Source organism: Ictidomys tridecemlineatus, chromosome 11 (genome assembly GCF_052094955.1).
Source record: "Ictidomys tridecemlineatus isolate mIctTri1 chromosome 11, mIctTri1.hap1, whole genome shotgun sequence".
Classification (NCBI taxonomy): domain Eukaryota; kingdom Metazoa; phylum Chordata; class Mammalia; order Rodentia; family Sciuridae; genus Ictidomys; species Ictidomys tridecemlineatus.
The window spans coordinates 39,016,604-39,032,646 of record NC_135487.1 but is presented as its reverse complement, the minus strand read 5'-3'; the positions used below and the strand labels follow the sequence as shown (position 1 = coordinate 39,032,646).

Sequence of the window (16,043 nt, the reverse complement as noted above, 5' to 3'; positions counted from 1 at the left end):
CAATATTTTGTGATTACAATGTTGTAGTGAATAATTTTGTGCATATATGTTTTTCTATTGTTGTAGTTTTTCTAGGGTAAATTCTTAGAAGTGGGGTGGCTGGGTTAAAAAAAAAGTTCATGTAGTTTTGTTGGTTACTATCAAAATCCCCTTCCAAAGAATTACACCTCATTCATGTCACTATCCCTGTTTCACACCAATAACCATCTTTCAGTCAAACCTGATACAATGAGAGATATAACCCTTTCTAGAGTACATAGTAGTGGACTGGGGTTGTTGCTCAGTGGCAGACTGCTTGCCCAGTATGTGTGAGTCACTGGGTTAGATTCTCAGCACCACATACAAATAAATAAAAGTCCATTGACAACTACATTTAAAAAAAAAATACAATGGAAAAGCTTAGGAACAAGGCAGACCATAGGTTCACAACCTCAGTAACTACTGGATATGAACAGAAAGAACTTTTTTCTCATTAGTAAAATGAAAATGTACTAATGTACTATATTTATATAAGGAATTGACACGTAGTAGCTGCTCATTAAATATTAGCTATTGTTATTTGTTATCTGAATATTTCTGGGCAAGTAGGAATGATGATCAGAGTTGTCTAGCATATATATCTTGGATTCCTTGGGAGTAAAGAATAAACTGTCGTGGGGCTGGGGTTGTGGCTCAGTGGTAGAGCACTTGCCTAGCACATGTGCACTGAGTTCAGTCCTCAGCACCACATAATAAATAAATGAATAAAATAAAGTTAAATTAAAAATATAATGGACTGTCCTAGTTAGACTGGTAGAGGATGCTGACAATAAGCAAGTGTATAGAGTTGAGAATCTTGGCGCTTACAGAAAAGATCACTGAAACCAGAAAAAAAATCACCTAAACCAGAAAAGAGGCCAAAAGCAGATGCTGAAAGCTAAGGTGTGAGGACAGGGGTTAGAGATCTGGGCAATGAAACCACAGAACAGTTCATTAATTCAATCTTCAAAGATTTATTGATTTATTGAATGCTACTATGTACTGGGCTGTGTGTTCTGTGGTAAGCAAGGTGCTATCCCTTTCCTTATAGAGTTTAGATTACTAATGTGGAGGCCAAATGAGAAAATAAATGACTATGAATTTAAGAGGTAAGTATAGTTACTATAGTAACACAAACAAGAGGCTTCTAACCCAAACTTGGGGTCAGTCAGGAGTCCTTCAAGAATATGATATGTAAGTGGAGACCTGAAGAACAGCGAGAACTCTGCTTGGTGAATTGGGTGAAAGAAGAGGAAAGGGGTAGGTAAGAACATTCCAGACAGCAGGAATAGAATGTGCAATAGCCTAGAGTCAACACACAAGATGTCTGAAGGACCAAGAGAACAATTTTAGTAGAGAGCAAAGTTAGGAAGTAATGACAGCCAAGACAGAGATCAATACAGGGAAGGCTTAATAATTCGTGGCAAGGACTTTGGATTTTTATCATATAGGATATAAGAAACCATTAGAACTTGTAATCTGGTCAATATTATTAACAGATTTGGTTTTAGAAAAGATCACTCTAATTGCTGTGTAGGAAATAGGTTGGAGGACACAAATTTAGAGGTAGGGAGGTCACATGTAAGTATTGTAGTAGTCCAGGCAAAAGTGAATTTGGGTAGAGAGAACAGATATTTCAGAAGATAAAATCATCAAACTTATAATTGGATTGGTATGTGAACAAGAGGGAGAAATTAAGGATGACATTTGGGTTTCTACCTTGGGCAATTTGGTAGTCAGTGCTTTGTAGCAGGAGAAGAGGGAGGGGAGGAGGCTTGAGGAGAAAGATGATGAGTGCTGTTTCAACATGTGGATAGATTAGGAAACTGAGATTAACTAACAGAGGTGAAGTTACTTATCCAAAGTGACAGAATGGCAGAGCTAAGATTCCAACCAGAGCCTGTGTGACTACAAATTTTCTTGTTGCTTCCACGCTGCCAAACATCCTCCCACACTCAGGGTAGGAATGTATACCAACCACTAGGGTGGGGCAGATCATGGGGCCACTTATAACTCAACTTTGACAACACAAGAAGTATTTCCACAAGCATAATTATTGTTATTAACATCTGTCCATAATTCACTGCCATCCTCTGGTTCCAGTAAGGAAGTATTAAGATATACTTGATATAGGTGAAGTTTATGATATATGTTTTTCATAGGAATTACATAAGGCAGTATGGCATGTGAGATACAATGGAAAGACCTTGGGCTGGAGACTTGACCTTGAGACTGGAATCCTGGGTTCTAGTAATATAAACATGACCTGGAACAGAGAAGGATAGTTGTTATTTAGATATTTCAATCTCCGAGCTTTACTTCAGGGTGTCCAGATTAGTCTATTCCATGCTATGCACCATGCAGAGATAGTACAGCATAGTGGAAAGAGCTTGCACTTTGGAGTAAGAAGATCCGAGTTCTAATCACAGATTCACCAATTTCAGGCTGTTTGACTAGAGGGAATCACTTATTTTGAGTCTTGTTTTTCTCGTTGGTATGGTACAAGATTATAAAGGTTATCAAGAAAGTTCCAGATACATAGTAAGCTCTCGGTTAATCACCTTCCCTTGTCTTTTCTCATCTTTTTAACCATAAACATTGCTTCTCATCTCTCCCTCTGGAAAGTCTCAAGTTAACATTTTCTTTATACCTTTCCCTATTCTTCCCAAGTAGTTTCTCATAATCAGAAAACCAAATAAATAAAAAGTATTTTGTAGTACAGAGTATACCAACCAAGTAGTGAGCATCCATTATAGCCTGATGACTTATGAGGTTTATTTTACTTAGGTGTGCTACACTTCAGTTGCGCATATCAACAAACGAAGTGGACTTTTTTGTATTCTCCTGTAATTGTGAATTCACCTCATTCTACAAACACTGAGAGCTAACTATGACATGGGCACCAAATGCCAGAGAATAAAAAGGAAAAAAAAAAACTGCAGGGTTTGGTTTGGTTTTTGTTTTTCTTTTCTCTCTCTTTCTCCCCCTTCTCCCCCTCCCCCTCTCCCTCTCCCTCTCCCTCTCCCTCTCCCTTTCTTTGTACCAGGGATTGAACCCAGCAGTGCTTAACCACTGAACCATATCCCCAGCCCCCCCCCTTTTAAAACATATGTTTATTTTATTTATTTTTATATGGTGCTGAGAATTAAACCCAGTGCCTCACGTATGTGAGGCAAGAGCTAAACCACCAAGCCTTTTTTTATTTTTTGAGACAGGGTCTCACTAAATTGCTTAGGGCCCCACTAAGTTGTTGGCTTTGAACTTCTGATCCTCCTACCTCACCCTCCTGAACCACAAAACTAATGGTTCTGAATATATTTATATGTATGTGCATATGTGCTTTGGCTAAATAAAGGATTCATAAAATTAAAACATGTTTGAGATAAGAACAGTGATCGGCTTATGTTGACTCATCAGAACTGATTGTTAAATTTTAAGAAGACTCATGAAAACTGATTGTTAAATTTGAAGAAACTTTATGAGCTAATTGTTAAACAGCCATTTCTCCTTCTCTTCCTCCTCCTCTTCTATGTCTTCTCCCCCTCTTCCTTTTTTTTTTTTTTTTTTTTGTTGTTGTTGTTGTAGTAGTAGTAGTGGGGATTAAATTTGGGGCAAGGTTCTACTGCTAACCTACATTCCCAACCCTTTTTATTTTTTATTTTTTTTTTAAATATTTATTTTTTTTTTTTTTAGTTTTTGGCAGACATAACATCTTTGTTTGTATGTGGTGCTGAGAATCGAACCCGGGCCGCACGCATGCCAGGCGAGCGTGCTACCGCTTGAGCCACATCCCCCCTTTTTATTTTTTATCTTGAGACAGGGTCTCTCTAAATTGACAAGAAACAGCTATTTTTAAAAGTTAAATTGAGGGGCTGGGATTGTGGCTCAGCGGTAGAGCACTTGCCTAGCACATGCAAGGAGCTGGATTCTATCCTCAGCACCACATAACAATAAGTTTTAAAAAAATAAAGGCATTGTGTCCAACTATAACTAAAAAAAAATTTTTTTTTTAAGTACAAATTTGCTGCTAGCTCCTCAGTCCACAAATCACTATGCAAATAGCAGGTGCACATCATGATCAGTGACCAATCACACCACTTCTTTCAGTCTGTCAGTGATTGATCGCTGCACATCTGGTATTCCAGTCTTGCACAGACAGCAAAGAATATAATTCTTCTAACAGTATTACAGCCCACATGTCATTCATGTATTATGAAAAAATTCAAACGAAGCAAAGAAACAAAGTTGATAAGGCTCCAAGTAAAACTTTTTTTAAAAAAAATGTTTTATAGTTGTAGATGGACAGCATGCCTTTATTTAATTTATTTTTTGAATGTGGTACTGAGGATCAAACCCAGTGCCTCACACATGCTATGCAAGTGCTCTGCATTGAAGCTACAGCCCCAGCCCTCCAAGTAAAACTTTTAAGTGAATGTAAATGGAACAATGCCGCAGTCTGGCTGGGGGGGGGGTACAAACAACTTGTGTACGTTGATATAGCAGGAGAGGGAGCCGTTTATTGTAGGACAGGAGCAGCATATATACATTCCACACAGCTTATCTTAATTAACATAAACTAGATACAGCAGTCAACCAATAAGAAATCTCCACACTTAATGGCTCGCTGGCGCCACCTCACAAACCACTCCCCCTGGCAAAATGCCAGGTGCCATCCTGACTTGTTTACAGACTCTAACAGAACAATACAATAAATAGTTGAGCATAGGAATTTTGACACTGCTTCCATTTGAAAGACTGGGTATACAGCCATAAGAATTTTGTAAAGTCAAACTTACTGAAAGTGGTGGTGACTACAAAGATGAAGATGAGAAAATAACACCAGCAAGAAACTTCACATTAAAGGAATCCTTGGAGATGCTTTATAATACTGAAAGTTCAAAGAATAAAATTTTGGAAGTGATCCAAACTTAGAAAGAAATAGGACTGTATTCCAAAAATAGAAGAACTGGTTGTTCATGTTTTAAATCATACAAAAAAAAAAAAAAGCAAGAGCGGTTCAAATTATTCTTTATCATACACACACACATACACATACACACAAACACACACATACATATAGTTTTAGTTGTAGATGGACACAATACCTTTGTTTTATTTATTTATGGGGTATTGAGGATCAAACCCAGTGCCTCACACATGCTAGGTGAGTGCTCTACCACTGAGCTACAACCCCAGCCCTCTTTATAATTTTTTACAAAAAAGTAAAATACCTTAATTCTCTGTTTCCAATGTTTTGAATTGAATGTTTTCAGTTATACTGTGCTATATCATATTCAATAGAGAAAGAACAGCCTTTTCAACAAATGATGCTGCACTACTGAATTTCCACATGCAAAAAGAATGAAGTTGAGGGGCTGGGATTGTGGCTCAGCAGTAGAGTGCCTACCTTGCACGTGTGAGGCACTGGGTTTGATCCTCAGCACCACATAGAAATAAATCACCAAAAAAAGGTATTTGTCTGCCTACAACTTAAATTTTTTTTAAAAAATTTTTAAAAAAAGAATGAAGTTGAACTTGTATGTCATGCCTTATACAAAAATTAACTCAAAAGTGGATCAAAGACCTGTATACAAAAGCTAAAACTACACAATTCTTCAAAGAAAATGTGAATGTAAATCTTTACCTTAGATTATGCAATAGAGCTAAGAAGCTATGACACCAAAGTTCAAGCAACTAAGGAAAAAATTTTGATAAACTGGACCTTATCAAAATTTACAACTTTTATGAAATTAGTCATTCTAGGAATATTTATCCCAACAAAATTATCAAATGCTATATGCCAGGGCTTATTTGTTAATCATCTAAACCTGAGAAAGTGTTAGAACAAATATTAACAATGCAGATTAAAATTAAAATTTTAATTAAAATTAAAATTTGTGCCTTCAGTTGTTACATTGTGAAAAACACAAAATTATTTAGTAATGTCCAATATTTGAAAACTATTATTTGACTCAACATAGAAGTCACTTAAATTATAGACAGATGAGTAAAGTTCCAATAGATGTCTTCATTGTTTCACTTTTATCTTACTCCAAAACATTAACCAATATTAATGTCAGAACAACACTAGGAAAGCTAGTAATTAAACATTTCCCAGTATACCACTGGCTGAAAGGAAAAGCAAAGAAATGCTAGAGTCCAGCATTTCTTACCATCTTACATATTTGGGCCTTGAAGCCCAGGACCTGTCCAAGGTCACAAGCAAGTGAATGGATTAATGATTGACTTTTGAATTGTGCTGCTTTTTTGCATTTTAACACCTCCTCCCTGGATATCCAGGAAAATTTGTTGACATGCTAGGGTAAGGACCAACAGTAAAGATGAGTGAAACAGTCATCATCATTTAGCTAAGAAAAGGCCTTTTCTTCAGGAATATAACAAGGCTTTGTACCTGCCCTGAGGGAAGAAAGAACCAAGAAAATTAGGACATAGGTCCTTTTCTCTCTCAGGGCAGGCAGCAGTAGGGGAGGTAGATACCATGTATTACTTTTGGACTTTTCTCTCCTCTCTTTACATTTCTCCCTAAGGCATTGAAGAGGTATCCAGGCTTTTCTCTTTAATTGAGGATTAAACAGAAGCCTGGTCCTATGAGAGTCAGGTTTGAACTTGGCTTCCAGCCCAAAGCTCTCCCTATGGTTTTAGTCATTATTTCAACCTCATCTTATTTACCCAGCCTCCTTGGGAGATGAGCCAAGAGTTAATACAATAGATCTTTACTTTTACATACAGCCCTTTACATTTTTAAAATTCTTTTTAAAATATATTTTTAATAATGTTGTATTTTTTATACCTTTTCTTTCTGTGGTGCTGAGGATTGAACTCAGTCCTTACACATGCTAGAAAAGCGCTTTACCACTGAGTTATAGCTCCAGTCCCAGCCCTTTACTTTTAAAAGGGCTTTGTACAGCTGGACGCAGAGTCTCACACCTATAATCCCAGCGGCTCTGGAGGCTGAGGCAGGAGGATCATGAGTTTAAAGCCAGCTTCAGCAATGATGGGGCACTAAGCAACTCAGTGAGACTCTGTCTCTAAATAAAATACAAATAGAGCTGGGGATGTGGCTCAGTGGACAAGTGCCCCTGAGTTCAATCCTCGGTACCAAAAAAAAAAAAAAAAGGCTTTGTACATATACCATCCTGTATGAACCCTATAATGGCCTTGTATGATAAATAGGAATGGGTTAATAAACCTATTTTATAGATGAGGAAAATGAAGCTCAAAGACACACGGAACCCAAATTCAGAGCCAGTTTCAGGACTGGACCCATGGTATGCTGTCATGAAATTTGGTTGTCTTCTGTAGCCAAAAATACTCTACTGCAGACCTAGAAATATTCAGAAAATTATTATTATACTTATTAGTAACAAAATCACTACCATTGGACTGGAGTTGTAGCTCAGTGGAAGAGCACTTGCCTAGCATGTGTGACACATTGGGTTCAATCCTCAGCACCATGTATAAATAAATAAATAAAACAAAAGTCCATTGACAACTAAAAAAAAAAATAAAAATAAATCCCTAGCATTTATAAAACTTAACATGTCTCACTATAAGTGCTTCATATACATTCTCATTTATTTTTTAATATTTGTTTTAGTTGTAGGTATATGCAATAACCTTTATTTTTTTATTTTTATGTGGTACTGAAGATCAAACCCAGAGCCTCACGTGTGTTAGGCGAGCGCTTTACCACTGAGCCACAATCCCAGCTCCTCTCATTTACTTTCTTAAGTGATTTTTAATTTTTTTTTACAACTTGATTTGTATTTTTTATTTGTTCCAATTAGTTATACCTGACAGCAGAAAGCATTGTGATTCATTGTACACAAATGGAGCTAAATTTTTCATTTCTCTGGTTGTACACAATGTAGAGTCATATCATTTGTGCAATCATACATGTACCCAGGGTAATGATGTCTGTCTCATTCCACCATCTTTCCTACCCCCATGCCCCCTCTCATTTACTCTTCATAATGATCTTTTGATGTTCATGCTAAACTCTTCATTTAATGAATAAAAAACCAAAGTTCAGTCCTGGATCCCACAGCGTAAATGTCAGATCAAGTATTGGAACGCAGATCTCAAGTTTACAAAAAATCATACCTTTAAGATAAATGAATGGAACCTGACACATGAAAAAAATTTTTTGGTTAGTTATGAAATAATTCATTTAGTGTGTTTTGTAAAAATATAAACAGGAAGGAAAAAGAAAAGAGAACTAACGAATTATCCACCTTTCATTCATTTAATAAACATTCCCTAAGAACTACATCTTCATATTGTGCTCAGTAGTAGGGTTAGAGAGATGTAAAGACAAATTTAAAGTACTTATTTTGGGGAAAGTATATAAAGGATTAATTATAAATTATGTAAGCCCTGGAATATGAGATTATTAGAATAATGGGGGCAGGGAGATCTTGAGAGACAATGACTTAGAAAGAGCCAGGAAAATCCTTTTGAGGAAGTGATATGTAAATTGAGACCTAGAAGCAAGTTGTAGTTAGGCAGAAGAGGTGTGTACAATGGCCTGGTGTGGGAAAATAACCCAAGAAACAGTCAGCCAGTGTAACTGTAATGGCCTGAGCAAAGATTGAGTGACAAGAGATAAGCCCAGAGAAAGACAGGCAAGAGTCATGATCGCCCATGGTAAGGATTTGGGTTTTTACATCCAAGACAGTGGGAAATTTTGGAGAGTTTTCAATCAGGGAAGGAATATGATTCAGTTTTTTAATATATCACTCTGGCTACTCAGAGGAATGGAACTGTAGAAATTTGAACTGGAAACTAGAGGCTCTTTTAGAATCCCAAGCAAAATTGTAGACCAGGCTAGGCCTAAGACAATGACAGTGAAGAGGAACAGCTATAAGTGAATGAATTTGAAATATGTGCCAGATACTATCCTAGATATTGTAAGATATAATTTCTTATTTAAGCTCACAATAACCCAGTGATGTGGGGATTTTACAGATGAAGAAGCTGAGACTGGGAGAGGTTCAGTTTCTATATCACACTTCCCTTCATAAACAGTGATCTGTCAGGTAGAGAAACCTATACTTACAACCCTAGCATAGGTATCATGGTGATCTGCATGATAAAGTCCTATTTGAAAAGCCTCAGTCTTCCCCATAAGAAATATCAGTCTAGACAGGGAACTTCTGTGCTTAGAGATCATGTCAGCTAAAAGACTGTATATGACTTTCTTCCAGAAGGCTGGATGTAAATGTCCCACTTCACAGATGAGAAAAACAAAATCTAAAATCCAGAGAAGGGGCAGGGCTTTCCAGGATCACATAGAATGAGAGAGACAGAATTGGGGTTAGCACCTGGTCTTCTGACTCCCAGTTCACAGTTCCCACAGAAGTGAACTATGCCATCTCTCTGATTCGCCCAAAGGCCCTTTCACATTATCAAACAAACTCCACGTTAGAAAAATGTTTTTGAGTAGAAGAGGTACTAATTTCATTTCTGTTTCTTTGCAGAAACACAAGAGTATCTATCTTCCCAAATGAAGAACAAATCCCCAATGTAGCCTACAAAGAGTAAGGCTACAAAGAGTAAGCCCAAACTTTATACTTTCCATTCAGTGTTCTTAACTCTCTGGTCCCAACCTGTTTCCTCCTCTGTAATACTGGGATAGTAATTTCTACCTCACAGATAAAATAGTAGCATATGTAACTATTGATTATGTTATTAAGCGTTAACTTCTAACAAGGGAAGTAGGTGCTTTTATTTTAACACAAGAAAACTTAGAGAGCAATTGTTAAATATAACAGTTGTCAAATATAAGATTTAAATTGGGTGTTGTGGAACACTTCTAGAGTCCCAGCAACTCAGAGGACTGAGGCAGAAGGATCCCAAGTTCAAGGCCAGCTTGGGCAACTTAACAAGACCCTGTCTTAAAATAAAAAAGGGATTGAAATCTAGCTCAGTAGTAGAGCACCACTGGGTTCAATCTCCAGCACCACAAACAAAGCAAAAAACAAACAAAGAAAACATAGATTTAAAGCAAAGTACAAATGTCCTCACCACCCATGGTATCAACTACTGTGTTATAATACTTCCCTTGAGGACATGTTTAAAAGGGGCTTTGTACACAATAAGGAGCTGTGGAAATTGACTATTGATCACTATCATCACCTCCCCTTTCCTTAGACCCAAAGCTCTGATTACACAGAGCAATTTACCTTTTTTTTTTTTTTTGGTAGCACTAGGATTTATTAGGATGTGCCTTAATACAGGCGCTGGGACTTGCCCATGGTGCTCTTGATGTATAATGCCCAGACATTCTGCCAATTCTTCTTGAGCAATAATGACACCAGGAAGTTGACAGCCAGGTGCATGTTGTAGACAAGCTCATCATCTGTCATCTTCACATGACCAACAGCAACAGCCAGACACAGCACCTTCTTCTTTTGAAACTTGACTGTGGATTTCACCTCATCAACTTTGGCCACCTTGTTTTCATTGTGTGTCATCAGGGAAGGGAATTTGCCATCCTTATTTAGGTATGGGCCCAGGATTCGTGGAATCTGCTTGATCAAAGACTCTGAGGCCAAAAAGGCATCATATTTCTTGACCAGCTTCTTATTCTTATTGAGTTTCTTCAGCGCTTCCATGTGCATGTGGGAGATATCCACAGCCTTGGCCAGTGCTGCTGGTTCCCCGGGCCCCACACTGAGAATTTAGGGCGGGGAGTGGACTTAAGCCAGATGGTGCCTGAGAAGCGCTTGTCCTGGGGAGCATAGTTCTCCAATCTGCAGCTGCAGCGTTTCCAGAAACTTGCGGCGCTTGCGCTGGTTCCGGTGCAGGACTTCCCGCACCGCCTCTTGCAGGGTGTCCCGACAGACTTTGCTGCTTAGGGCTCACGCGCCGCGCCGCAGTAACAGAAAAAGCCAATTTGCCAGTCTTAAAGGCACTTTTACAGCTCTGCGCTTTCCCATACTGTTTTCTCTGCCAAAAGCATTTTTTTTTTCCTCTAAAATTTAATGCTTTCTCAAGAACCAGGTGGAAGATCATCTACGCTATGAAGTTCCCTAACGCACTGGCATATTTCAAGTGTAGGAATTAAGACTTCTCCATCCTTGTTTCCCTGCTCCTTTCCATTGGTAAATGTTAATTAGATAATTTTAACTCATTAATATTAAATAATTTATTATAAATTCAGTGAAATCAACCAAGGAAACTTTTTTCCCAAGGGATCTTCAATTATGCCAAGAAAAATCTAATATGGTTGGGTGATACTCAAGACAAATAACAGTGTAATTTAAACAATGTCCGAAAGGTGGCACAGTAGTCACGGTCATAGCAGAGAAAAGGGAGAGTGATAATTACAATAACTAATATTTACATAATATTCGCAAATCTCTTCTACACATATTATGCACATGATTTCTTTCTTTTAAACTTCTTAGTTATAGGTGGACACAATATCTTTGTTTTGCTTGTTTATTTTTAGGTGGTGCTGAAGATCAAACCCAGTACCTCACAGGTGAGAGACAAGTACTTTGTCACTGAGCCAGGCCGCTTGCCCTATCTGCATGATTTCTTATCCCCATTTGAAGAAAAGAGACTTTTCCAAATCCTAGAATCAATTAGGTGACATGATTTCAAAAGTTCAACAGGGAAGTCTTGTGATTTTCCTTTCAAATTAACTCTTCCACTCCTTGAAAATGTGTAAAATGTTACTTCAGGAGCTTCCACTCTTTGGCTATGCCTTTAAATTTTAAATATTTATACAGGGTGAGGAGACTGTATGAAATATTTTAATTCATTTGTATTTTAATGTAAAAAGTTCCAAATATATTCTTGAATGTCATTTGAATTAAGTAGGTTTGATGGCCACCATGAGAAGGTATAATGAGCCTTGGGATATGAAGAAAAGCCAGGAAGATAAGAAGGTAGGTGAGGGAAAGGAAAGGAAAACTAGGAATTTTCCTTAATAGCAGTTTTGCCAGGGGCCAGTCTGGTTCCCTACTGCAGTAGCCATTGCTAAGATATTCCATTCATCAAGAGATTGGTTATTCCAAAAAGTTGAGAGCTCAATTTATGAGTATATGAAGTATTATATAACTTGGCAAATTCTCAAGAAACCCTTTTCAGCATCTTCTAGCTAGAAGTTAGAAAACTAAGTGTCAAATCTGGGGTTAAAAATGAAAAGTGTGGGCTAGGGTTGTGGCTCAGTAGTTGAGTACTCACCCACCATGTATGAAGCACTGTGTTCAATTCACAGCACCACATAAAAAAATAAATAAAATAAAGGTATTGTTGGGCTGGGGCTGGGGCTCAATGGTAGCGCACTTGCCTGGCATGTGTGAGGCACTGGGTTTGATTCTCAGCACCACATATAAATAAATAAATAAAGGTCTATCCACAACTTAAAAAAGTATTTCAAAAAATAAAATAAAGATATTGTGTCCATCTACAACTAAAAAAAAAACTTTATTAAATGAAAAGAAAATCTGCCTTCTAATTTTGGCACCTGAAGTTCAGTTTTAGAATCTCAGACTTGACAGAACTTGGAAATCAAAAATAGAACCTGGAGTCATAGATTAGAATGGAGTATTACAAATATAGAATCTTGAGTTTTTTGCCATTACTGAAATCTCTGTAGTAAAATTTCAGATTCTGATTGTTGTACTGAACTATAGGATTCAGAAACAGAGAGTGAAGCTAGACTTCAAATAGTAGAACTTTGTATTTCAATTAGTAGTTGAGTTTTGCTTGTTAGTTGATTTGTTTTGTGGTACTAGGGATTGAAACCAGGGGCTCTCTACCACTGAAGTACATTTTTTTTTAAATTTTGAAACAGGGTCTCTCTAAGTTGCTGAGGCTAGCCTTGAACTTGTTATCCTCCTGCCTTCACCTCCCAAGTAACTGGCATATGATACTATGCCCTGTTCATGTATTGTTTCAATTAAGTTTTTCAGGGTTGTTAGGAAACTCACTTAGATTTGCATAAATAATAGGAATTTATGATACATGTAGAATTGAATAAAAGTGTCTGATGGGGACATCACAGCAAGACCAGATGAAGCAAAACTCCTGTACAGTGTGGCTTTGAGTACCCAGTAATGTAGTCTGGAAATGAAATAGACACTGTTATATACCACCCAGATCCCCCATTCTAGATCAAGGCAGGCATATCTCCAGCTTCTGAGTTCCTCTCTGAGAACTGCCTATTACAAGGAGTTGCCCATCCAAGGGCAGATTTTGAGTAATTCCTTTTTTTCCAATAAAAAATACATTTGCACCTTGCTTTTCTACTTAGATCTCAGAAATTATGCCTCCTTCATAAATGCAGTCTGAATCCAATGACTGGCTGGTGGTGGGGTCAGTGGGAGACATAAAGGCCACCCCTTTGTCTCAATTTCGGATGATTCTAGAGGGTTATTTTGCTCCTGAGCTCTGGTAGGATCAGCAGATTTTGTTGCAGTTGCATCACAGTCTAACTTCTTCCTCTGCCCCCAGTCATGGGTCATTCACTTCTCAGGTGTTGATGGTAAGTGCATGCCTCAATAAGGCCTCTTCCCGCTTATCTCTGACTCAAAGGGTTTCCCAGAGAACCTGAAACATCCCCAAGACTAAGTCTTGCTAAATTGCTCAGGGCCTTGCTGAATTGTTGAGGCTGGCTTTAAATTTGCCATCCTTCTGCCTCAGACTCCTGTGCCACTGGGATTACAGGTGTGTGTCACCATGCTAGGCTTGTATTGTAATTGTTATCAGGTAACTTCCCAGTCTTCCACATAAACCTCACTTCCTTACACCCCTCCTTCAGTTCTTATTCCCCTTGGGAATACAGATCTCGATTTCCCCCAAAACTCTTGATTGTGGAAAAAATTTGTACATACGAAAAATTTAAATAAATGCCCACATACTTAACTTTCTATGTTTAGTAATTAATATTTTAATATATTTGCTTTGTTATTCTCTTTACTATATGAAAGTTGCAGATACCATGACACTTTACCATTAAATATTTCAGCATAAACCTAATAATTAAGAAAATACCATTATTATACCTAATTAATTAACAATTCTTTAATATCATGTTACCAATTGTCTTCAAGTGTCTTCTGTAGTTAGTTTTGTTTGATTTTCTATCAGTATTCAGTCACTGCATTGGATTACTATGTTTCTTATATCCTTTTAATCTGAAACAGTTGTCTCACTTTTAAAAAAATTACAATAAAACTTTTTGGACTGATGAGACCTATTATCTTAAAAAAATGTTCCACATTCTGGACTGTTTGGATTTTCATTAAGTAGAAGTTAAATTAAGAAGTTAAATCTAAATTGACTAAATTTAAGATAGACACTTTTGGCAAAACTGTTTCATAGGAAATATTGGGAACTTCATATTCCATTACATAGGGAGGCACGTGATGTCAAGTTGGCCCAGTCTTAATGATGCTAAGTGTGATAATTTGGTTAAAATGATGCAAAATACTCTCTTTCCACTCATACACACACTTGCAACATACAAGTTAACTACAAAGCTGTACTTAGATTCTACATACGATCTTTTACCTTTTAACATCTATTGAAAGGCTTATGTGAATCAGTGATTTCACTAGTGGTTGAAATGTGATGATTTTTCTAATTCTGTCATTTCTTCTGCACTTATTAAGCTGGCATTTTTCTGAAAAGAACCTTACCTCCAACTGGGAATGAACTAGAGTTCTTTCTTAAAACTTGATAAATGTTTAATCCTTTTCTTTATACCATCAATTTTAAAAGTAAGATCTGGGGAAATAGTCACTTCTAATTAGGGTTGTTTGAGGGAAGGATGGGCAACTGTGAAGCCATCCTAGATAAGTTCTGAAAATTCATAATTTTGGAGTTTCTCTCATTTTGTACAAATAATACTGTATATGAAAGTCCTTGTTATATCACCCTACTGGAAAATGCAGCATAGAAAACTGGTGCTAAGACTACTGTGTCAGTAAAAACAGTCTTATCCCTGATCCAGGAACAGAAGTCTAGCATTGTGTGTGTGTGTGTGTGTGTGTGTGTGTGTGTATAAATGAAATCACATCTGAGATCCTTTAAATTTTACAACTTAACACTTCATACTCCCTCCTCAGCCCTTTTTATTTGCCATTCATCACATTAACATTTTTTGAGAGTTCAGACCAGTTTTTTAGTAATTCCTTTTTTCCAATAAAAAATACATTTGCACCTTGCTTTTCTACTTAGATCTCAGAAATTATGCTGCATCAGTATACAGAGATCTTTCTTTCTTGCTTTTTTTAAAGAGAGAGAGAGAGAGAGAATTTTAATATTTTATTTTTTAGTTATTGGCAGACACAACATCATTGTTTTTTTTTTTTTTTTTTTTTTTTGTATGTGGTGCTGAGGATGGAACCTGGGCCGCACACATGCCAGGCGAGCGTGCTACCGCTCAAGTCACATCCCCAGCCCCTCTTTCTTGCTTTTTATAGTTTTTGATTGTTTGGATAATCTCTATTTCCCTGGTACATAGCACAGGAGTATACCATAGGTACTCAGTGAGTGTTTTTGAAATGAATGATGAATCAGGAACAATTTAGCAGAAGAGCAAAGTATAGCCGGTACAAAGAATAATTTAGAGTCAAACAAACCTGGGATTTAAATCCAGCTGTCCTGACATTGAACAGTTTGTCACAGTAGCTAAGCAAGTAAGCCGTGGAACGAGAGTACCAAGCTTTCAATCTACCACTTACTTGGTTGTATTTCCAAGTGTGCTTTAGTGTCCTCATCTATTAAAATAGTAATAATAAAAGCACTTACTTCACAAGGTTATTGTGAGGATTAAATGGGTTAAATGTACAATTGATAATGTACAAATCATTGATAAAAAGCCCTAGCTTATAGTAAGAGTTCAAAAAATGTTACTATATATTAAAAATTTTCCAAACCTGTTTTTTCATATCTAAAACAGGGTTAGTAAAACCAAACCAAAAGGGAAGATGTTGAGGACTGAGTGAGACAGTGTTACTTAGCATAGTGACCAGAAGTCATCCACA

General features: G+C 37.1%; 1 protein-coding gene and 1 pseudogene across 1 annotated transcript in view; one reads left to right on the top strand and one right to left on the bottom strand.

The window, feature by feature from the left end:
* LOC144368564 (uncharacterized) overlaps nt 1-16,043 on the top strand; it is a 42,031-nt gene that overhangs the window by 8,367 nt on the left and 17,621 nt on the right. The window contains exon 3 of the mRNA XM_078027761.1: nt 11,495-11,527. Coding sequence (XP_077883887.1) covers nt 11,495-11,527 — 33 coding nt within the window. The remainder of the gene's footprint in view (nt 1-11,494; nt 11,528-16,043) is intronic.
* The window catches only part of LOC144368055 (large ribosomal subunit protein uL1 pseudogene), a 22,051-nt pseudogene continuing 10,523 nt past the window's right edge, over nt 4,516-16,043 (bottom strand).